Consider the following 23,345-nt stretch of genomic DNA (forward strand, 5'->3'; position numbering starts at 1 on the left):
GCCCTGTTTCACATTTTGCTAGTTGACCTAAAGTAACTTGAAGCCACCACACAACTGAAAAAACTCTGCAATGGACTGATGTCTGACCTATTTGTGGAGGGGAACTTAAGCCATCCCACCTAAAGAAATTTATGGCAGTAAAGATAATGTAAATGTCAAAATCGATGTTAATTAAAATCCCTTCTAATGAAACACTAACAAGCTCAGTATATAGGCACTGCTAAATTAGAAGCTGCAGAGATAACAACTACAAACACTTTATAGCATATTGAACCGAAATATTCATAATGGCTCCACTCCTCTCATACTAAAAAATATATTTCTGGAGCCACCCCTGGTTTTTAGATATGGCCTTCATGAGCACAGTATTATATTTATGTACCTTTACATGCAGCAGCTGAGATGATTCGTTTTCAGTCAGTAGCACAAGTGTAATACTCTCATTTTGAGCTTAAGTACTGAACAAGTGGTAAATTAATTACTGCTTAATTTCAGAGTGCTTGGTAAAATGGGAATGAGTGACTTTTGTATTTGATCTGACTGGCCTTGAGCACAATTTTCTCTCTCCAGAGCAACGCATCCACGTGACAGGGAAAAAGATCACAGACACAGACGATTAATGTATGCATTATGAAAGTTGTTTCACAGATATTGTTATATTGTAAATTAATATGCTTACAGTATGTAGTACAATTCATGAAAAAGAAGTTCATATAATGTTCTGCAATTATTTTCCATTGGAGTGGGAACTGTGCAGCAGGATAATGTAGGGCATTATGCTGCCTTTTCTCTTCTTTTGTTAGTTCTGTTACTACTACTACTACTACTACTACTACTACTACTAATAATAATAATAATAATTGCACTACAATCCTTGGAATCTCATTTCGAGAAGCCATCTTCAGAGCCACAAACAGTAATCAGTTTTATTCGGCCATTAAACATCTCTGAACTTTTTCGAAAAGCGCCTGCTTCACTGGATTGTCACTATTATCAAAGCAACTTCTAATGCGTAAAGCAGAAAAAGAGCTAAGCGCCGCGATTGCAAGAGACGGAGAGGGGTGGGTCCGTGGTGTTCCTCTCTCTTGGCATCTCCTATCATCACCCCCCACCCCCATCTCTGTACAGGACTGCCAACCCCGTACAGAGTGGAGTTATTCCAGGAATGTGTTGAACATGGCTGCCGGGATGAAGGCGCAGAAAACTGGACTGTTGGAGCTCCGAACCTCCGTGGATCGCTGGATCCGTGTGCTCGCCTGTCTCACGGAGGAAAGCCTGACGGTGAGTCCAGGAGAAGGTACCGCTGAGCCTGTGAATCCCAGCCTGAGCCCAAATCCCCTGGGAGCAGTGAACGGAGATTCAACCAGCGTCGGGTCGAGCTCTCCAGTCCCCGAGTCGATCACCAACGTTAAACGCACGGTGCGAGTCACCAAGCAGGATGTTGGGGGTCTTGGAATCAGCATTAAAGGTAAAGAAAAAACAGAATTTGCTCACACTTTCATTGCTTTGTAACTTAAGACATAAAAGTTTACTTGAAGTTAAACTTCTTTCATTGAAGTTTGTTTTCAAATCGACAGCTCTTGACAGCCTTCGTTGTGTACATGTAGTTACATGTACAAACTAAATTATGATTATCATTAATCTCCCGAATAAGACAACTGGACGTATGTGTGATATCACATTATCGACTGTTATCAGGTGAAATTCCTTGGGCTCAAGTGAGTGCTGTTTTTCCGACAAATATACAGAACGAAGAAGAAAACCTCGGTCAAAATGTTTGCCCTTCATAACTGCATTTTGTAAGATGACTGGCATTGCATTTGTTGGACTGTTGAACACGTGAAACAAGTGTTCTGTGACAGCAGTTTCCATTGCTGAAGTTGTACAGGAGGATATCCCCGTTTAGGAAAACAGGCAACATTAGTTCTAAAACGGCGTGTGAATTGTACAGTACAACGGATTACTTTGTGCCGTAACTTGTGGTTAACATTGCTGTAGTTTTACTGCTTTAATATTGTATACAGTTCGGGAAAGATCCTGCAGAGAAACAGTCTGATAATTCTTTTAACTAAGTGATTATTTAAGCGAGAATTGTAACGTATCGGTTATGACAAATTCATTAAAATTGTTTCTCTTAACTCATGTTTTCCACGCGTGGAACAGAATGTTAGAATTTAATTTTCAAATGATCTCTAAACTGCAAATCGAGCCATTTTGGTGAAAATTGGTGAATGGAGCACTGAACAGTGAGTTAAAGACCAGTATAGACGGCATTGTGGCAGGACAGGGCTGACCACTCTGTGCGTAAGGTAGCATTGAGTAGCCTTCTACTGACAGCAAACATTATAATTTATAATTAGGTTGTAAATATTTTAAGAAAGATTTGCCACAATATCACAGTTCTATTATTTGATAATGAGTGGTCACTTTTTATTGTGTCTGATTCAAAAAGGTACAGAGTTAAAAATAAACTCAGTTTTGTGTCTTTTTAACTACAGTATGTGGGAAGAAATAAACAGCTTGATTTCAAACATAAAACTAAAAGTAGAAGTGCCACAATACAGTTTTAAATTAAATATAAGAGCATAAAAACATTTCAGCCTTTACAATTACCCATTTGGTAGTTATTAGCTACTTGATCTGTGAATTTCATCCACCTATTTCCTGAGTAGAAACAAGTGTATTGGCTTCCACAACATGGCTGGCAAGCTTGTTCCATACTCCCACAACTCTTTATGAAAAGAAGCAACTCTTGCCCTGAGTGGAGGAAATCACCCATATAATTCTTGGAAGACACCAAGGTATCAGCTTAGACAATGTGGCTGGATAGCTTGTTACTCCCACAAACCCATAGTATTGTAATGCAGCAGGGTTCAGGTGGGCGCCCTTGCCGCATCAGGTCGGCCCCGCACCATCGGGGGCTCGAACCCAGGACTCCCGCGTCACTCAACAGGGACCCAGCTTGTTGAGCTAAAGAGAGATCTCTCTACAGCCCAGTGGCTGTAGTCCTGCTATTACAGGGAAGGACGGTGATGTCACCGCTCTGGTAAGCCGGCTCTTACACACCACTGACGGCCGTAAGCGTTACAGTATCTTTAATGTAGTGATCTCCTGAAACACATCACACACACAACTATTAAAAGTTATTTTTGTTTAGAGAATGTGAAGTGAATTCTTGGCGGGACTGAAAAAATGTGACAAGCTGTTGAAAGAAATCTACACAGGCTGTAACCTTTCAGAATAGAAAGCTAAGTAGAATCACTGGATCTTAGGATAGTGTGAATTTTGTTTTCAGTAGTTGTTGTTTGCATGTGGAGGGAGGAAATTAGTTTGGAAACAGTACTTTTAAAGATTTCAGGTACTTGTTTGATTACTTTTCCCTTCTAATTAACTTTGTTTTCACTGATACAGTGGTACAAATTTCAGTACCAACTTCAAAACTCGTATAATTTGTGGATGAATAAACACAGATAAATAAAATTGCAAGTTTTTTTGCAACAAAGTTCAGTACAAATCCTTGATATTTAGAAAAAGCAAAGAGGTGATGAAGTAATAATCCATCTATTTTCTAACCTTTTTTCCAATATAGAGACAGGGGGGAGCTGGAGCCTACCCCAACAAGCAACAGGCACAAGGCAGGATACACCCTGGATGGGTTGCTAGTCTAGCACAGGGCACCACAGACACAAACACACACTCATTCCATGGTCAAACCTTCCAGGAGACAGTTAAGCTATCAGTATTCTTTTGACTGCTGTAGGAATCCTGTTTCAGGACATACAAACTCCACACAGATAGCACGCCAGGAATTAAAACCCAGGCACCCAGAGGTGGTAACCCCTGCCCATCATGCCACCCCTTAAAGTAGTACTACTACTACTACTACTAGTAATAATAGTACTTGTAATAATAATAATTTTCATTAATGAAGATTCCAAAGTTCTTCACGTAAAAGTGCGGACCTAATTAATCTATTCCTAAAGTGAAGCCCCCACTGTGTTGATGTGCGTCTGGTTTCCACTGCACAGAAGATCAGGTGGAATACTGACATTGGCTTCACCTATTGAATTGTGGGAAGTTTTAAATTGCACAGCTCAAAGAAGAATTTAGCCAGGACTGTGGGATTAGCTTCCTTAATCTTGCAATAGTGCCTATGGATCCTTAATGATAAGGTCTTCTTTGAAGGACAGCACAGCATCCCAGCACAAGTCAAAGTCATGCAAGCAAGGCTTGTATTCTTCATTTTAAAAATACATTCAGTTTGCAGTTATTCCCTGTAGTCTTATTTTACTTTTCTGAATATGCAAGATTACTGCAAGATCTCATTTCTGATCTCATTACTTTTCCCCTTGAAGTTAAAATATAATAGTTTGCTCAGATGACTGATTTGCTTTGAGGTTTAATCAACAGAATGAGGCTATCTAGCAAAGAAGAAGCACAGGACAATGAAAGCAATGATCTTATAGCGAAATTAATTCCTATTCCTGCTTTTAATGGGCTACCCTGTCTGCTGCACAGTGTGGCACATCTCTGGGCACTGCAGTGCGGTAAAGTGAATAAGGTATAAGGCCATTGAAACACAGTATTATAGACTTATAGAGAATCATCGTAGTTGTTATCCAGATGATTAGATATCTCTGAATTATATATAGACTACTTTGTTACCTTGAGCAGAAAATCAATAAAGTTTACTTTCCCAATTCATTTTTAATTAACCATTCTGCATGGTTGAACAATTCTGCTTTTTGGCCTGCAGTAGGCTAAATTTGTTTGTTGTTGATTGAACAAATATGATATACTTATTAATAGTAGAGTTATAAATAAGATACAGTGGATAAGGGATACTCATCTATTCAAACAGTGACTAGGGGCTGATTAGGACTGATAGGGAGAGTAGGTGATCAAGGAGGGAGTGTTGAGCTCTCAGCAGAAATACAGCGAGACTGTGAAAGCTGTTGGATATAGGAACAATTCCAACTTGTTTCATGCTCAGAACAATCCAGAAGCTGTGGATACAAGCGCAATGGGAAACTGATACAATTATGTAAAATTAGTATGATTCATATACTCCACCCAAAACCAGTATGAGTATGTCCCAGCTGTCCACATCTGCTAAGACCTGCAGTAGGGTTAGTGCAGCACTTCACACTCCTAAGCCAAGAGCTTTGTCTCATTATTGTCTAAAGAATGGGGAGCAGTGTGTGTTTAGATCAAGTGCGTTAACCCTTGATTAACCTCATCACTGTCATTAAGAAACTTTGCATCTATCCAAATGGGTACAGTTGGAAAGCATAAATCATGCACTGCATTTAACATACTAACAAGCGTTTTCTAACCTGTAATCATCAAGAAAATGCAGTTATGTGAAATAGATCGTCAAAGGTTCTGTTTATCCGAAGGCAGGTGATTCTGATGGTTCTAGGAAGAATGTTTGGACCTTTGCAGGTCAGTTTGCATGTGTACTTACTTGTTGCACAGACTCCAGTTCAGTCATACTGGTACAGTAGCTCCCACATACCCTGATGATAGCATAACAATCTTGCGTTCATCTCACACCTTGGCCGGAAATGTACATCCGCCTACAGCAGTTGATGGAAATCTTCTTCAAGCTACAGTATGTTACCGTATTCAACTACGCCTCCATACTCGGTGAAAAGAGACAAATTTCCCTCATGGATTGCTTGGTAAATGGCAACAGATGATCTGACAGCTTCAACAAAAAATGATCTAAACTACAAACACTAATTAGTGCAATAAAGCTATTGCTTTATTGGAAACTTATTTATTGGAGTGTGGATTGGAATTTTTTTTTAAATTTTATAAGGTTATACTGGTACCAGTGTAATGGCTGTAAGGGAATTTTGTTTTAGATTAAATAAACAAAAACTTTAAGAAGGGATTAAAGGTAGAGGGATTAGATTATTTTTTCTAAACATAGCATTTCTTCTTAAAAACAAGAAAAACAGTAATTTCTTAACAGTACATTTATATGAATTAATAATGTAAAAATACAGTATATGTAATCGTAAATGTGTTTTTCCTTAAAAGTGACTTTAGTTGAGAAGCAAAAAGTTCTTTTGGACAGAAAAACACTTTTTCATCAAGTTAAAAAAATTGGGAAGCTTGCCTATTACAGTATATACCCTGTCCCAAGATTTGACAAGTGTTGACTGAGCACTTTTCAGAAAGAAAAAAAGCGGACCTAAATGTAGATAATGTCATTATATCATGAGAAAATATTGGTATTGGCAGCTTTCCAGTTTTTATTCATGGAATAACTGGAAGGTAAAATCTAGGTCTTTCGCTGATGACAGAAGGATCCTCATTTGGAATTATTTTTCTTATTATATGCCAAGTTCTGTACCACTTCAGTCTGGGAAACAGCTGTTCCCTTCTACAAGAAAAAAAAGTCTATGAGTGCAAGGGAGTTCCAGAGGAAAGTGAATCTGCAATAAGAACGTGATAAAACAGTTAGAACTGTGAAATTACCACACACATTCACAATGGTGAACTTTTGTCAAGACTGTTTCACCTGTAGGGACTGGTGAAAAGCCAGGGATGTGCAGAATGAGAGACACATCTGTGAGGTCTCGAGTGACCGCAGATAGAACTCAGCCAGCTGACGTGATGGTGTGAACCGTCTGGCTGGCCCTGTGTGGCTGTTGACATGTGCCTTCTATAGCACAGGCTGCACTGGCCAGAGATGAAAGCAGCTAATAGGAGCAGATTGGGCTGGTTGTGTTTATTTTAGTGAGTGGTCTCTGGCATAGAATGTGGCATCTTGCTTTGGTGCCAGCTGCGTTGTACCAAGCATCAGGCCTGGGCTGAAAGAGAGAGGAAGACAGAGGTTGCACGACTACAGAGCTGTGATAGTAATGGAAGCACCTCTTGTTCTTAAAACCAAATCTAAAAATGGTGAGATTTTTTTGTGACAGAAAGATCAGTAGGATGTGCTTGTTTGAAAGAGCAGATACACAATGCATTCTGAGATTTGTTTGAAGATGGAAATGGAAAATGTAAAAAAAAAGCAACTCGCCATGAATTAAATGTGTACTAGATTTGCCAGATAGGAAAAATTCGAATGCAAATATTTTTATGGTGTAATGCAATGAAGTTTATGCTGCCTCATTTAATCTACAGGAAATTATACAGAGCCTTGCAAAATTGTTCAAAGCTTTCCTATGGTGTCCCATTTTCTGAAATTATTAAATGATGCCTATGCAGTTTTTTAAACTTATTCAATCCTGAATGCACAAGCTGTAGACTTCTAAGGGCAACATAAACTACAGTAAAAAAATGTCAGCAAATCCAAAAAGAAAATAACTGAAATATTTTGATTGCATCAGTTTTCACACCCATCAATTATTTTTGGCAGCAATTACAACCAAGTCTTTTTGGGTAGATCTCTACCTATTTTGCACACTGTGTTATGACTGCAAGCTTTAAAAAAACAACAGAATGTGAAAACAGTGTTGAACTGGATACCTGTGCAAATATTACACTTTGGTACTTAAAAAGTCCCTGGAGGAAAAAAAGAAAATACAGCATCAAATTAAGGGATACAGGAAAGAGCAAAAAAAAAATTGGCGTTTTCCCTCTTAGTTACTAGTAGCTAATTATTGCAAGGTTCTCGACATGTTTCAGCTTGTTTTAGACATCCTCCACCTTTTGTGCAAAGAGATTCATACTATTCTCAGTTTTAAAAGAAATTCCTTTTCATTACCTTTCTTTTTGTGTCATTATTGATCCTGAAATAGTTCAGTTCATTTTGTTAAGCCCTGTTTCATCATGTAAAATACATCCCAGATACTGGCTATTTTATTAAAGTTCCAGATACAAAAGCAATAAAGTAGCTTCTCAGCCCAACTTTTCTGGGGTCCTCCTGATGATAATTACTAAGAGTAATACCTTTCACAGAAGAAGGTGTTTAGCTGCACGTGAAGTCAAAGTTTTCCCTCTCACTTCAGTGACATCCTGCAGATTGCCAGAGAGATTTGGTCTATTAGCCCATCTCGATGGGTTTAAATTCTAAACTCTCAAATGCCCCAGAAAGCAGGTGTTAGAATGCTGTCAGCATTGTTAGGTATGAGTCTCATATTTGATTATTTTGCAGGAACACAGATGGAAAACTCCTCTCTCCCTAGTGAATTAATTAGTTGGACAATTTGTCCCCAGTTTGTGTACAGAGAAAGATTGGGTCATTGTTTTTTTTTTGCACTAGTGCTTGTTAGCATCATTCTACCGTAAGGAGGAACACTACATTTTTAAACTATAATGATCAGGTTGGACACTGTAAAATGTGACAGAGGTTAGATCTGAACAGAATATGCAAATATATACAAAGTGGAATTTACTGACTACATAGGTATTCTATACTTTGGCTGCAGTTACTGCTTTCAGTATTTCTTGATAGGTACCCAACAGCTTTCACAATATGATGGTGTAATTTTCACTAGCAAAATTTCTCCAGGTCTAACAAGTTCATTGGGGATAGTTGATGGACTGCAATTGTCAATTCTCACCATATCTTTTCGATTGGATTCAAATCATTCAGGGTGACTGGGTCACTCAAATACATTTGTCTCGGTAGAGCACTCCATTCTAGCTTTGACTTTGTGCTTCAGGTCTCCGTTCTACTGAAATTTTCAGGGATAAGTAACCGTCTCCTGATCTGATCCTCTCTAACACTTTATCCCTGAGTTATTTCGACTTTTGAGTTCTTGGTCTTCATGGCCAATTTTTCTTATCACTATGTGAGCTGTGACTTAAAATTCATTACATGAATTACATCTATCTCAGGAAATTTACATTAAATCTTTATTGTCTGATTTTTCAGAAATTTGTTTTGCATCAAAGCTGCTGTGTTCTACTCACCCAGAAACCCACAAAACATACAAACAGTACAAATAAATGTTACATTAAAAATAAATATAACATTACATAACAGACATCATCCCATACCTATTCATTTCACACCACTCCTACGGGAATCAGCACAACTACACCAGAACACTGTAAATTGACTCCCCCCACAATTACATAAAACCCATTTTTCATACCATGTGGCCAGTTGAGATGTACCACTACTCAGATGTACTGAGTGCCAGTACTAAATGGTGTGCAAACGCTTGTGAACATGAAAAATGTCTGGAATTAAAAGGATCAATAAATGAATAAGCAAACAATTTCATGGTTACTCATCAGAGTAAATTTGACTAGGTTTCCCAGGATTAAAAAGGTAAAATCTTAAATGTCAAAAAATTATTATGAAAAAAAAAACTTTAGACTGGGGGAGAATGATGAAAAAAATATTTTTCTGAAGGCAGTACGGAATAATTGAGATACAGTATGAGCATCTTTGAGCTTACAGTAAAGAAAGAAAAACTGCTTATATCTATTAAATGACTGTAAAAGAAATTTCTTTCCTCAATTCTTTTATATTTACATCTAGTGAAAAAGCAATAAAGTTGCTGCATAATTCCAGAAGCCTCACATGGGTGACCTGGTGCTGGATTCCTGTCTTTTTCAGGAGGGAAGGAGAACAAAATGCCCATCCTGATCTCTAAGATTTTCAAGGGTCTGGCTGCTGACCAGACGGAGGCGCTGTACGTGGGGGATGCCATCCTCTCTGTGAATGGCTACGACTTGAGAGAGGCCACGCACGATGAAGCCGTCCAGGCGCTGAAGAAGACAGGCAAGGAGGTCATTCTGGAAGGTAAGTGTGGATCCCAGTATCAGCCTGTCGTCAGCTGTTTAAAAACATTGAAGTATTAAGTATGCATACATTTTCCCATACAAAGGGTATTGCCTTCATTAGACTAGGAAAGAATGAGTTTATTGTGTTTTAGGCTAATGTCAAAGGCCTCTAGGTACATTTAGAAATTTAAAAAGAACAGAACTGTTACAAACAAGATGTCAATTGGATGTCTATTTAGCTATGTAGTTAGCTAATTTATCTAAGTGTCTCATTCTGTGTCTTGAGAGACTTCAACAGCATTACTAAAACAGTTTTTCAATATTCCCACAAGCCTTTTTGTAAAGATGTGTCTCCTGTTCTTAGAAGTTCTCTGTTCTCTGCACTTTACCATAAATTACCTTGTGACCACTGGTTTGTGTTTCACTCTTGATTCTGAAGTAAATTCGTTTGACCTTGTTTTGTTTCTGAGGATTTTAAATACTCAAATCAGGTTGCCTTGTACTTTTTCGTTTCAAGAGTAAAACGTTTTAGTTCTAAAAAGAATGTCTTGTCAGAAGAGAAAATTCCTTTGAATATGTGAATATATCTGGGTGCTCTTCCATGGACTGATTCCAGAGCAGCAATATATTTTTTTATCTTGGTGTGACAAGAATTGTACTGTCTTATAAAATAAATCTTGCTAGTGCATTACATTATTTTAACGTAACATCCCTTAATGTAAATTATATGCCTGTTGGTATATGCTAACATTCATTCAGCCATTTTATTGCTTTGTGTGAAATCTAAAAATGATATGTCTACATAAACTTAACTCTTTCTTTTAAGTAGCTTTAAGTTACCCATTTAATATTTGTAATTTATGTTATTGCTGCACTACCCTGTCCTGAATTTGGTCTAAGTACTTTTGCCAGCTTTACACTGTTTATCTATCATCCTAGTTTGGTATTGTATACAAACTTTACTAGTTTATTAGCTATTCTAGAATCTAGACATTAATATAAATAAGGAAGGGATACCCGAGTTTAAGTATTTATCCCCTAACTGTACCCTGTGTTTCCTATCCACTAACCAATTCTGCATTACCTTGCAGGAAATTGTAAATGTATTACCTTGTATGTCTACTGCATGCAATTTGAGAATTAATATTTTATGAGGACCTTTAATGGAAGCTATGTTGTACACTCATAGTATTACTGCAGTTGCTTGTCAGAAGAACTCTAAAAAGTTAGATAAACAAGATCTGCCTTTTCTAAATTCACATTTTTGATCCCTTAGAATACTATTCCTATTCAGACGATCCTCTACATCAGTTATGATTGTTGTTTTTTTCATTTAATATAAGTCACACTTTGTGGTCTATAATTACTTATAATTAATTATCATCCTTCTTATGGATGAACGGTACAATTCTTTAGTTCTTGGGTACTTCCCTTGTCTTGAAAGACGGTTGGGAGATTTGTGTCAATTGCTTCTAAATAGCATCTCTTGTTCCCTTGAGTGCAATTGGTAAGACACTATCAGAACCTTGAAGTCTGTTTGTTTTAAGTGCTTTTTGTACCTGTAATGCTTCTGCCTATTCTATTTTAATATATTTTAATATGAACCTTTGTCTTTACTCAGAAAAGGGAACAGAAGGAAAATGTTGGTAAACATATAAGTTAAATAGTTAAGTTAAATAATTTAATACTGTACATCAGCCTTTTTACTGTCATTATTGAAAAGTTTCCCATTTTGGTTTGTGACTCTTTACTTTAGACTTTACTGTACTTTGTTGATTAAATTAAAAAGTATAGTAAATAATAACAATAATAATAATAAGAGTTAATTTGCTTCCATTACAACATTATTTTTGCTTTCTTGGCTTTTCTAATGGCTTGGCTTTTCTAACTCTTTTACCCTGTTTGTGGAGTTCATTGAACCCCTTTTCTTTAAGTTGATTTTGTTCTTTTTTAACATTTTGTAAAGTGCTTTCCTTCTCCTAATATTCTTCTTAATTGATTTATTTGGGCCCTTGTTTTCCTGATTTTGATTTAGTTACTTGTGGGATGGGAATATATTTAATCTGACATCCATTCTTTACTGATTCCATATCCATCCCATTCTACTGCTGTTAAACAATCATGCTATTATTGTGTACTATACAGTTTCAGAGTTTGCTTCAAAATCATAGCATATTTTTTATGATCACAGTTTCTCAACGGTTCTCTCACCTCTGTTTGTGATTGATTGAAAAGACTGGTTCAATATGAGTAATCCGTCTAGTAGTTGAAATTTCAATTTTAACTGCTAACATTCATATTTTTCTCAATTTAAGTTACAAAGGTGCAAGATAGAATGTAAACTTTCTGTAGTGTTTGAATTTATTTTTAAGGGCCGATAGTATACTGTAAGCTGCCTGTTATATGCAAAAATGCCCTAATTTATTCAATATTAAATTATTGTAAACTTTTATTAGAAGGATTCAATGCTCCTTATGTATAAAAGTTGATGTCTCCGTGTTAAAAACAAGTGAGCATCCGTGCTCCCAGTTCTGTTCAGAGAGCTTCCTCTTGCTCAGCAGAGATTTATACAGCTCTGTTCTCGAGTGGAAACAGTGTCCCACAAGAGCATTTACAAACACTGCCACATACTGTAGATGTCTTTGTTTTTTAACTTGAAAGAAGTACAGAAGACCCCAGTTTGAAACGTTGATCTTTTGTACTGCTGGATAAAAAACTAACAAGACAAACAATGGTCTGGCCATAATGCAAGGGTGAAGCTTTTATATAATAGTGTAGGACAAGAGGACACACCAGCTTACAGTAGTGCTGATTGTAAGATCTGTCTTTGAATTGATGTACCATGAAAGACTAAATTGCATGAAGTAAAATTCAGTTCCCTTTCCATTATTTTAAAGAAACATCGAATAAACATTTCATACACATTTCATAACTTTTTTTCATTTCACAAAATGTTCCTTGGGCCTGATACCTTACTATTCATTAAGAAAGAAGCCTCATAGCCTCATAGCTGTATTTGAGGAAAGACGTGGCTGAGGTGTGGGGTAACATTTATTTGAGGTGTGCATCCTGAGCCCACAGAGATGTGTCTGAGGAAGAGGTTCAGATCACATGGGCCCTCTCACAATACTTTCAAAACATATGTTCTGTACTATGGGGTATGAAAAATAAGAGGTTACAGAAAAGAGGCAGCAGTTAGTCTCATCTTACTTATTTGATTGCTAGTACAGTAGGTAAGTGATCCATCCTGTGATCTCATACAGCTGTTTTTTTTAAGACAGACCAGGGTATCGAGTTTAGCAGCATGGCATTTGTGTGAAGACATATACCTGCTGTTCTCAGTTTTCAACATACATCCCCATAGTTTCTGCTTGTGTCCCTTGGTTCCTACTGGGTTAAGTGTTTTACAACATGTAAATAAAATTGACTATGATTGTTCTTGTGGTCAATGGATTTGAAAATCTTGACTTCTGGTATGATGTGTCTTCATAGGTTTTCTGCATTAGAGGCTGAAGAGATACAGTGCATATAAAAAGTCTGCACACCCTTATTGAAATTGCAGGTTTTTGTGATGTGAAGCCAGAAATCAAGATAAATCATGTCAGACATTTTTCCATCTTTAATGTGACCTTGCAACCAACAAAATTCAAGAGAAAAACAAATAGACGATTATTAGGAAAAATAATTGAAATTAAAAAACCTACAACACCCTGGTTGCGTAAGTGTGCACCCCACCCCCCTCCAACCGATACTTTGTGCAAGCACCTTTTGCATTTATTACAGCACTAAGTCTTTGTGAAAAGTCTCTGTCAGCTTTGCACACCCGGACTTTGCAATTTTATCCCACTCTTCCTTGCACAAAAATTCAAGCTCCTTCAAATTGCCAGGGGATCTCCTGTGCACAGCCCTCTTTAGGTCATTCCACAGGTTTTCTATGGGATTGAGGTCTGGGCTCTGACTGGGCCATTCCAAGACTTTGATCTTCCTTTTCCGAAGCCATTCCTTGGTTGACTTGGATGTATGCTTTGGGTCGTTATCATGTTGGAAGGTGAAATTCCTCTTCATCTTCAGCTTTCTGACAAAGGCCAGCAGGTTTTGTGCCAAAATATCTTGATATTTGGAGCTAGTCATTATCCCATCTATCTTGACTAAAGCCCCTGTCCCTGCTGAAGAGAAGCAGCCCCAAAGCATGATGCTGCCACCACCATGCTTCACAGTAGGTATGGTGTTCTTCGGATGATGAGCTGTGTTGTCTTTGCGCCAAACATATCTTTTAGAATTAAGGCCAAAAAGTTCAACCTTTGTCTCATCAGACCATAAGACATTTTCCCACATGGTTTGGGGTGATTGAATGTTTTTTTAATTTAGACGGGCTTGGATGTTCTTTTTTGTGAGAAATGTGTTCTGTCTTGCCACCCTACCCCATAGCCCAGACATGTGCAGAATACGGGAGATTGTGGATCAGTACCTGCCAGAAATTCCTGCAGTTTCTTTAATGTTGCTGTAGGCCTCTTGGTAGCCTCCCTGAAAAGTTTTCTCCTTCTCCTGTCATCAACTTTGGTCTTCCTGATCTTGGCAATGTCCCTGTGGTGCCACATTTTCTCCACTTATTGATGATAGTCTTCACAGTGCTCCATGGTACAACCAATGCCTTTGATATTCTTTTATAGCCCTCTCCTTACAGTACGTTTCAACAATAAGATCCAGTAGATGTTTTGTCAGCTCCTTGCGGACCATGGCTATCCCAATAGGATGCAACCACGAAAGCTTCAAGGAAATCCTACAGGAACAGCTGATTTTTATTTGGAGTTAATCAGAATCACTTTCATTGATGGCAGGTGTATGCTACTTACCTTTGGACATGATTTTGAAATTGATTGGTTAACTCTGAGCACAGCTACATTCCCCATTATAAAAGGATGTGCACATTAATGGGTGTTTTAGGTTTTTTAATTTCAATTATTTTTCCTAATAATTATCTATTTGTTTTTCTCTTGAATTTTATTGGTTGCAGGGTCACATTAAAGATGGAAAAATGTCTGACATGATTTATCTTGATTTCTGGCTTTACATCACAAAAACCTGCAATTTCAATAAGAGTGTGTAGACTTTTTATATCCACTGTACCTGTCAGTGTATCACATTCCTTCAAACCCACATATGGACTTGGTTACTCTATTGAACCTATTCAAGAGCAGCAGTTTAACATAGTCACTACAATGGAACACAATAAACTTATCTAAACACGTAAGAACCTGGCCTGTGTTTAAATGGTCCTTTTATTGCCTAGTTCTATTGTAATTGTATAAAAATATTTTAGTGTTACAAACCAAGCTATATATAAGTCTGCTTATTATTTGTGTAGGTATTCCACTGTCTTCTGCTGCATGTAGTGCTGAGGAACCCAATAAGTGTGAAGAGGGTTGCTGCTCTTCACTTTAGTTTACTTGAGTCAAACATCCTCAGGCTCTGCTTCAGACAGCTTGTAATGTGATACAATGCTTTGCTGTAGTACAACCAGGGTGGCATTTTGATAAAGCTTTCATTTTCACTGAGTATAACAGACACAGCTGTTTAACTAGAGCCTGCTGTTTAAGGTATACTTTGCTGTTTATATTATTTGTGCATTCCTTTAGAGAAGCAAAACCTTCAGAATAATGGCAAGATCAGATTTCACAGCAGAGCATGCAAATAGCCTATTTCCACTACACATATGAGATCAGCATGGTCCATACCACCTGATGTAATACAAATACTCATCAGTGTTATGATTGTGTCGCTTGTGATTGTATTGCTGAAGATTGTGGTTTGGAATAAGAAGATAAATATTTGAAAAATAATTTAATTTGTGCTTTTTTTAGCCTCTATCTTTAAGGAATGTATTTCTCTTATCCACCTGCCCCTGTGCCCTACATTTTACAGTTGTAACATTTAGGATATATGCAACATATAACATAATCCCAGATTGAAGACTTCAGTGCTGTCCAATCTCACCATCTGGTCTGGTCGTCTGTATGTTTAAACATAATTAGTGGATGTCGCTGAGCTATTAAGTCCTATCCACCTGGCCTGTGTTGCACTGAATGATCGCCTTTTGTGCTTGGAGGATAATGAGCCCGACCCACTTGTGGTTTCCTGAGCTGTGGGAATGCCAGAAAATTGATGTTTTTCAAGCAGCTGTTAAATGCCTTGGCCACTTCCCTTTCTTAGCAGTTTTAGTGCCGAGGACAAATTGCTTTCTTCTGAAAGGTGGGTGACAGTAGTTGTAGAAATTAGGGATTAAATCAGAGCTGCTCATGTACCGCTCCACTCAATTGGAGAACCATCCTTCAGGCGGCTTCTTAATTATTTAATTGAGAATCAATAGGAGTGATACTACAGTTAAATTATAGATGCTGATTGGGTTCGTGGAATGGAGTGTATTGGAAGAGCTACTTAACATGGGCAGTCTTGAAGGAAAAAAGGTTTTTCTCCCAATGTACTTCATACTTCCGGATGGCTTCAGAAGCCACATGTCTTGCTGCCTCTTTTGAGAGCTGGCTGGTATAAAGTGGTATCAATCTGATGCCCACAAAATCTGGTCTCCAACATTTTTATCGCCTGTCTGAAAGCAAAAGTCAGCAGTGGGCGTTGGAGTATATCAGTGCTTTTCTGGTCTTGTGGAATAGAGTTTCCTCTGTCAGTGTCGGAGCGAAGAGCAAAGCCTTTCATCTCAATTTATCATGGACTCCCATCGCCGTCATGTATAATACAGAAAGATAAGCCTGTCGTGTTTTCACAGAAGCTTTATTGTTAGACTGTGGTGGACCCTGCAGTTGGAACCAATTGCTGTGAGCACTTATATTATGCCTGTACCCCCATTGAAGTAAAGTGCAGTTACATGAAGTATATCCACACAGATGACTGACTTAATTAATATGAATAAAAAATATGAAAATATATTTTGAAATGCTTCAAATGAGTTTAAAATATAAACTTTAAGGTTATAAAGCTAGACATTATCCCAGTGATATATCTTACTACACACTGCAGTATTCCCTTAAACCCATTAGGGACTTTTTCTCATGACAAGTATAGAAAACTTTATAGATAATAAAAAAAGGAATTGAAAATTGCTTTTGCAGTATAAATTTCTTTGGATTTTTGGATCTATGCAAAGCATAGCCTTGATAGCCTGAAATATTACCATTTGAGACTGAGTTTTGGAAAAAAATGTAAACAAAAAACAGACATTGTACCATTGCAAAAACTTGTATGTTGAGTCAATTCACCATGTGATTTAAACTAAATGAATAATCTATGATGAATTTAATAACTGATGTTTGTTGTTGCTGATAAATTAATGAACATCCCTCAGAAATATAGTATTTGTGTCTGCAAAGACATTAGATTATTGAGTTATAGATAGATACTTTATTGATCCCGTGAGGGAAATTGCAGTGCAACAGCAGCTTAGCACAGTCAACACAGCACAGTGTAACGAAATGATACAATAATACAACAATACAATACATACAATACAATCAGTACAGTCAGTGAGAAGTGCACTAAGAAGAGTTGCTCACAGTCCAGAATATACAAAGAACAAACCAGAACAGTACACAAAACATTATATTTCACATTATAAATATAAATATATTGCAAATGTCCCTGGCATATATTTCACAAAAAAACGTAATGGGAAAAGCCAGATGTAGCAGAGAGTTTACTGTTTAGTCCAAAAACAGGTCAATGTCAATGTTGCCCCTGCCCAGACACAAAGTGGATGAGTTATACAGTATTTTGGCAGAACGCAAGAATAACCTTCTGTAGCACTCCCTGTTGTACTGTTGTTGGATCAGCCTATTGATAAACGTGTTCTTCATTCTCACAAACATGTCATAGAAGGGTTGGGAGACATTGTCCATGATGGCCTCTAGTTTGGACACCATTCTCCTCTCAGCCATTACCTCCAGGGGGTCCAGGTCAGACTCAATGACAGAGATTGATCTTCTGATGAGTTTGTTCAGCCTGTTTTAATATAATAGAATGAGATAAAATAAAATTAAAGTGGATTTTGTAGTATAGAATTAATCAAATGTTCCTTCACTGATAAAATTGCTCAAGCTATTAGTCCTAGTCCTAGTCTGTTTTCTGAAGTGGACATTTCCCTTGAAATGCCTCTGTCAAGGATGTTTTAGGACTGTCAAATCCCCTCCTGCAATGTCACTACTGGGAGACTGGCTTGTTTGGATAAGCAGGTCTGGTTGCAGAAACAACATGAGAACTCCAGATATAGATGTAAAACCAGGCCTTAAACTTCAACAGTGTCAATGAAAGATTTCCTGTACCTGTGACATAGGGAAGGTGTTTTATTATTTTGAGATGTATGTAGATCAGTACACAAAATGAAATGACACCAACTTCTTAGTCTACACTTAATGACTTTTACAGTGTTATTTCATGGTAAGAGCAGAGCAAATTGTGGTGAGGCACGTTGAAAACTAGCTGAAATGTAGAGGGAGTGGTCAAGTAGCCCATGTGAAACTATGGGAAAACAAAGGAAACCAATGGTATAAGGATGCTAACATCGAAGAGAAACTCAAGTAATACCATGAAAATGTTAGCTGATTCAGTATTCGGCATATGGAATTCATCATTCAGAAACATGAACACATTCAGAAGTTTATTTGTACCAGAAAGTGCCTGTTTCCTTACCCTTCTGAAATTATAGTGAGAGGACTGGCTCTACAGTAATGAAAATACCCTTAATGTTCTTATGTTTTCCTGTACTGACATTGTGTGTGACAACTTTGAACTTCCTTTATGTATTTTCTGTGGCCCACTAACAAAGTCCATTATCTGATGGAGTCAAAGAAACAAGCAAAAATTTTTTCCTATGAGGCTAGTTAAAATGTTCAGCTAAGATAATGTTGAGAGTAGGGAACTGTGTGCTCATGTACGAACAAAAACCAAAGACACTAGAGTTGAAACATGTTTTAAATAAAGGATTCTGTATCCAAAATAAGATTTAGTTTTGCTGCAGTCCCTTGTTGTGCAGAGTTTAAATGCTCTTGAGCTGGGCTGTCCAATCCTGGTCCTGGAGGGCCAGTGTATCTGCAGGTTTTCTTTCTTTTATGAGAGTAACCAGCTGGTTTAGACCATCGGGAGATGCGTTGGAATGAAAAACTGCAGATAGTGTATACTAGCCCTAAATTCACTGGTGAATATATACTGATGGAAAAAAGAAACACAACATTTTCTGGAATGAGAATACTATAGTTATAGCTTATGTACTTTTACAAAAAGTTGTCAATTTGTTTTAAGCCCTCTGACCAGCAATACAGCTTGTGCAGTGAGGCATTGCAACTTGCCAATCACACGAAAGCTCGTTAGGTGTACTTTTAACCAATGAGGTCCGGGTGGAGCAATGCCTAATCAGGTCACCTTTTAAAAGGCCTTAATTCAAAGTTTATGTCACTGCAAGAAAAAGGCCACACTTAGTTTTCTGTGCACTCCATAATGCCTCGAATGTCACCAGAAGCAAGGGAGAGGGCCATTGGCATGCTGCAGGCAGGCATGTCATGTGCCAATGTTGCCAGACACTATGAAGTCAGCCGCTCCACTGTGTCCCGACTGCAGACCGGCAGGACAGATGACCGTTTAAGATCTGGTCGCCCTCGAGTGACCACAACAGAGCAGGACTGACACATCAAACTGGTCCATCTGAGAGATTGTTTCAGATCTGCCACCCATACTGCTGCTGAAACTGACAGCAGACACAATGCCTGCATCAGTGACAGGACAGTGAGGCTCCATGCTGCTGGCCTGAGAGCAAAGCAACCTGTCAGAGGCCCTCTGCTCACACCTTATAGACGTCACACCTGACTGGCTTGGGCCAGATAGAGGCTGCAATGGACTCGTCAGCAGTGGCATCGGGTCCTCTTCACGGTCCTCTTCAGTCTTCCAGGCAGACGGGAGGGCCAGAGTGTGGAGGAGGAGGTGTTGCATTTCTTTTTTCCATCTGTATATATACTCTGGTGACCTTGGGACAGGATGAGTATCATCACCCAGAAAGGCTAGAAAATAAGGCAGAGCCTGATATGGAAAGTGTAATTTTCTTAGACAAATAAATAAAGATTCTAATGCAGAAAGTGAGGCTGCCAACATATTGGGCACACCCCTAGTCTCTGCATTTTACAGTATGTTCTGTGCTGGGTGGTTGTACTGTTCTGCCCGCGCCCAGATTGGTTATCTGCTGCTGCTCCTAGCTGTTTCACGGTTTAGTAAATGAGTCAACTATCTTTAGGCTCTCTAGTGTAAACGGTAAAAATACATTTACTGCTGTAACAAGAGATGCACCCTTTTTGCCAAGGCCAGCATAGTAAACCATAGTGTTGTGCTGCTTACATGGGCCTAAATTAAAGACACCGAAAGTGGAAGTAATCTCTGCTCATTGATGCCATATGTCTCAGAATGAGGGCATTTATGCAGTATGTTGTTTCTTTTTTATTATTTAAACAATATCTTTATTGGTTTTTCCATATTAAATATGAAATGAGAAAATATGAACTATGTGTAAACAACAACAAAAAAGAAAACAACAATAGAAAGGAAGAATGTGATGAAATATCCAGACAATTTGCATATTTACAAATAGCTCATACAATGGCAGTGATTCAAAACACAAGTCACATAAGTGTTTGTTTTGTAACATAAATACATGTTGTATACCAGGCTTAAATGTACAGTATTACCTTTCATAAAGTAGTTCCCCTAATTTAAGCCTTTACTCCCCTTCTCTCTAGATGTTACCCCTCTGATTCTCTAGAAAGTTTATGAATCCCATATCTCTCTGAATTCTCCTATTTTTGATTTTAGGAGATGAGTAATCTTTTCCAATGCAAGACATGAAGTCTTCCCCTTCATCCAATGTGACTCACAGGGACTTTCTTCCTGTCTCCAAACATAGGCTATCACTTGTTTTGCTTCCAAAAAGCAGATGGTTACCAATGAACACTCCTTTTTAGTCATCATAAGCTCTTCTGGATATATATTAAGCATGCATAACTTAGGGTTAGGAGGCAGTTTCTTACCAATAATCTGTGAAACTGTATGCAATACCTTCTTCCAAAAACCCTGAACTTTCGGACATTCCCACATGCAGTGAAGTAATGTGCCTTTGTTATCTTTGCATTTAATACAGAAGTCAGTAATATTAGGATTGAATTGATTAAGTTTATGTGGTGTGATATATAATCTTCCTATCCACTTATACTGTAAGAGTTTTAAGCCAGTATTAACTGTTTGAGTCTGAGCTTTCAAACAAGTTCTTCCTCAGGTACTGTATGTCTTCTTGTATATCTGTCTTTCAAGCTGGAAGCTGGAAGCCTACAATCAAATGATTCTTTCAATTTTGAGTACCATGTACACCAATGAAACCTGTCCCCTTCCTTTTGAGTATTTTAAGGCATAATTCTCTAAGGTGGATAATGGAGGTTGGTCCAATAAGTGATTCTGCTTTGAGAGGATATAACTTCTCAGTTGTAGATACTTAAAAAAGTGGGTTTTTGGAATATTATAAGTGTTTCTAAGATCCTCAAAAGTAATGTAGTACCCATCTTTATAAAGATCTGATACCTGCCTAATACCTAGATGTGACCATAATTAAAATTCTGGATCAGACCTCCCAGGACAAAAATCTTCATTACCAAAAATAGGAGCAAACTGAGATATCTGTGAAGCCTCCCCTATATATGAAAGGGTCTCGTGCCAAACGGATAATATATTTTCAGAAAATGATTTTTTTGTCTGTTTTTTCAGTTTCTTACTATCAGATGAAAACAGATATATATTCAGTGGGATCTTAGCTATTGATTGAGATTCAATCAGCATCCAAGCAGGTGGTGAATCTGTGTTAAAATAAAACATACAGTAGCAGCCCGGATCTGTGCTGCCCAGTAGTACCATTCTAGGTTCGGTAATTGTAGCCATTTCCTATCATATCGTAAATACAGTAAAGACAATCTGAGTCTAGGACGTTTGTTATTCCAAATACAATTTGTGAATGCTTTCTTCAATAAATTAAAAAAGGAGGGAAGTGGGTGGAGAGAGATTGACTGGAAAAGATACAGAAACTTTGGTAAAACTGACATTTTAATTATATTGATTCTCCCAATCATTGATATGGGCATTTTGGTCCATCTATTTATTGATTCTATTACTGATTCTATTAAAGGATTATAATTTTCTGGGATTATTTTGTTGACCTCTGGGGTAATCTTAATGCCTAAATAAGTAAACCCCTCCTTGCATACCACAAAAGGAGTTTAAATTGGTGAATGACTTCTCTCATTCTCATATAAGAACATTAGAGCTGATTTATTGTTACTTATCTTATAGCCTCAAAAAAGCCCATATGTTTTAATCAGATCTAAAAGAGAGGGTATTGAATGATTTACATTTGAAAGACATAAAATGATGTCATCAGCATATAATGTTATCAGATATTCTACATTACCTATTGTAGCAAATTTGGGTTTGGTGAGGACGGACACAGTGACTCAGACTTCGTGGAGTGAAAAACAGCGCTTTATTTATTTCGGCACAACTAGCACCAGCACCCCCGCGCGCGCGTACCAGCAGAGAGAGAGATGGAGTGAGAGAGAGAACGACCGAGCGCCAGAGAGAGAGAGAAAAGAGAGAGAGCAACACACAGGGGTCTATTCGGGTAGTTATACAGTGATAGGGTGGCAATTGGGCACACGTATAACAGGGGTGCGAAACCAGGAAACTATTTACACAAATCCAGGCAATCTCACCAGACTGTACGCCCATTTTGCAGTGGGTCAGCTGCACTGGTCAGCGGCTTTCCTAGTCCCCGCCCTGACTACTACTACTCCCGTCCTGCCCCTCGCCGCATACCCCAGCCGGGCGCTCTTTGGCCGCAGCGCCAGGCAAATGCCCTACACTATATTTATACCATTAATGCTGGTATGCTTAAGAATAGCCATGGCCAATGGTTCAATGGCTAGTGTAAACAGCAATGGCGACAAGGGACATCCTTGTCGTGTTCCTCTGCTGAGACTAAAAGGGGATGTCAAACCATTGGTTAGAGTTTCAGCGGATTGGTTAGCATAAATGACTTAATCCATTTGAGAAACCCTTTTTCTGTCCCCATTCCGGATAGAACCTCAAATAGATACTGATATTTGATCCGATCAAATGCTTTCTCTGCGTCTAGTGATAATATTGCATTGTCAGGCACCCCTTTCTTTTCATATACAATGTTGAGTACCCTTCTAATATTGTGGAATGCTTGCCTATCCTTAACAAATCCATTTTTATCACTATGAACTGACTAAGGCAAAAGATTTTCTAGTCTTTTTGCCAAAACTTTACACAAAATCTTTGTGTCATTATTTATCAGTGAAATGGGTCTGTATGACCCTGGTTCTAATGGTGATTTTCCGGGTTTTAGTAACAGTGTAATTAATGTACGATTTAATAAAGGAGGTAGAGTTCCATTTTTATATGACTCTTGGTACATGTATATAATTGGCTGAATTAGTTTACTTTTAAATATTTTATAGATTTCTATAAGGTGTATTTCCTCCATTCATATTGACAATGGCTTCAGACAGCTCATCAACCTTTAAGTTATCCTCTAA

General features: G+C 37.9%; 1 protein-coding gene across 2 annotated transcripts in view; it reads left to right on the plus strand.

The window, feature by feature from the left end:
- Positions 1-1,161: 1,161 nt before the first annotated feature.
- The window catches only part of snta1 (syntrophin, alpha 1), a 48,500-nt gene continuing 26,316 nt past the window's right edge, over positions 1,162-23,345 (plus strand). For both annotated transcript variants that reach the window (XM_088937120.1, XM_088937121.1), the window contains exons 1-2: positions 1,162-1,468; positions 9,530-9,715. In XM_088937120.1, the coding sequence (XP_088793246.1) occupies positions 1,177-1,468; positions 9,530-9,715 (478 nt within the window). In that variant the 5' untranslated portion in view covers positions 1,162-1,176. The remainder of the gene's footprint in view (positions 1,469-9,529; positions 9,716-23,345) is intronic.

This window comes from Atractosteus spatula, chromosome 19, assembly GCF_055471065.1.
Source record: "Atractosteus spatula isolate fAtrSpa1 chromosome 19, fAtrSpa1.hap1, whole genome shotgun sequence".
NCBI lineage: Eukaryota > Metazoa > Chordata > Actinopteri > Semionotiformes > Lepisosteidae > Atractosteus > Atractosteus spatula.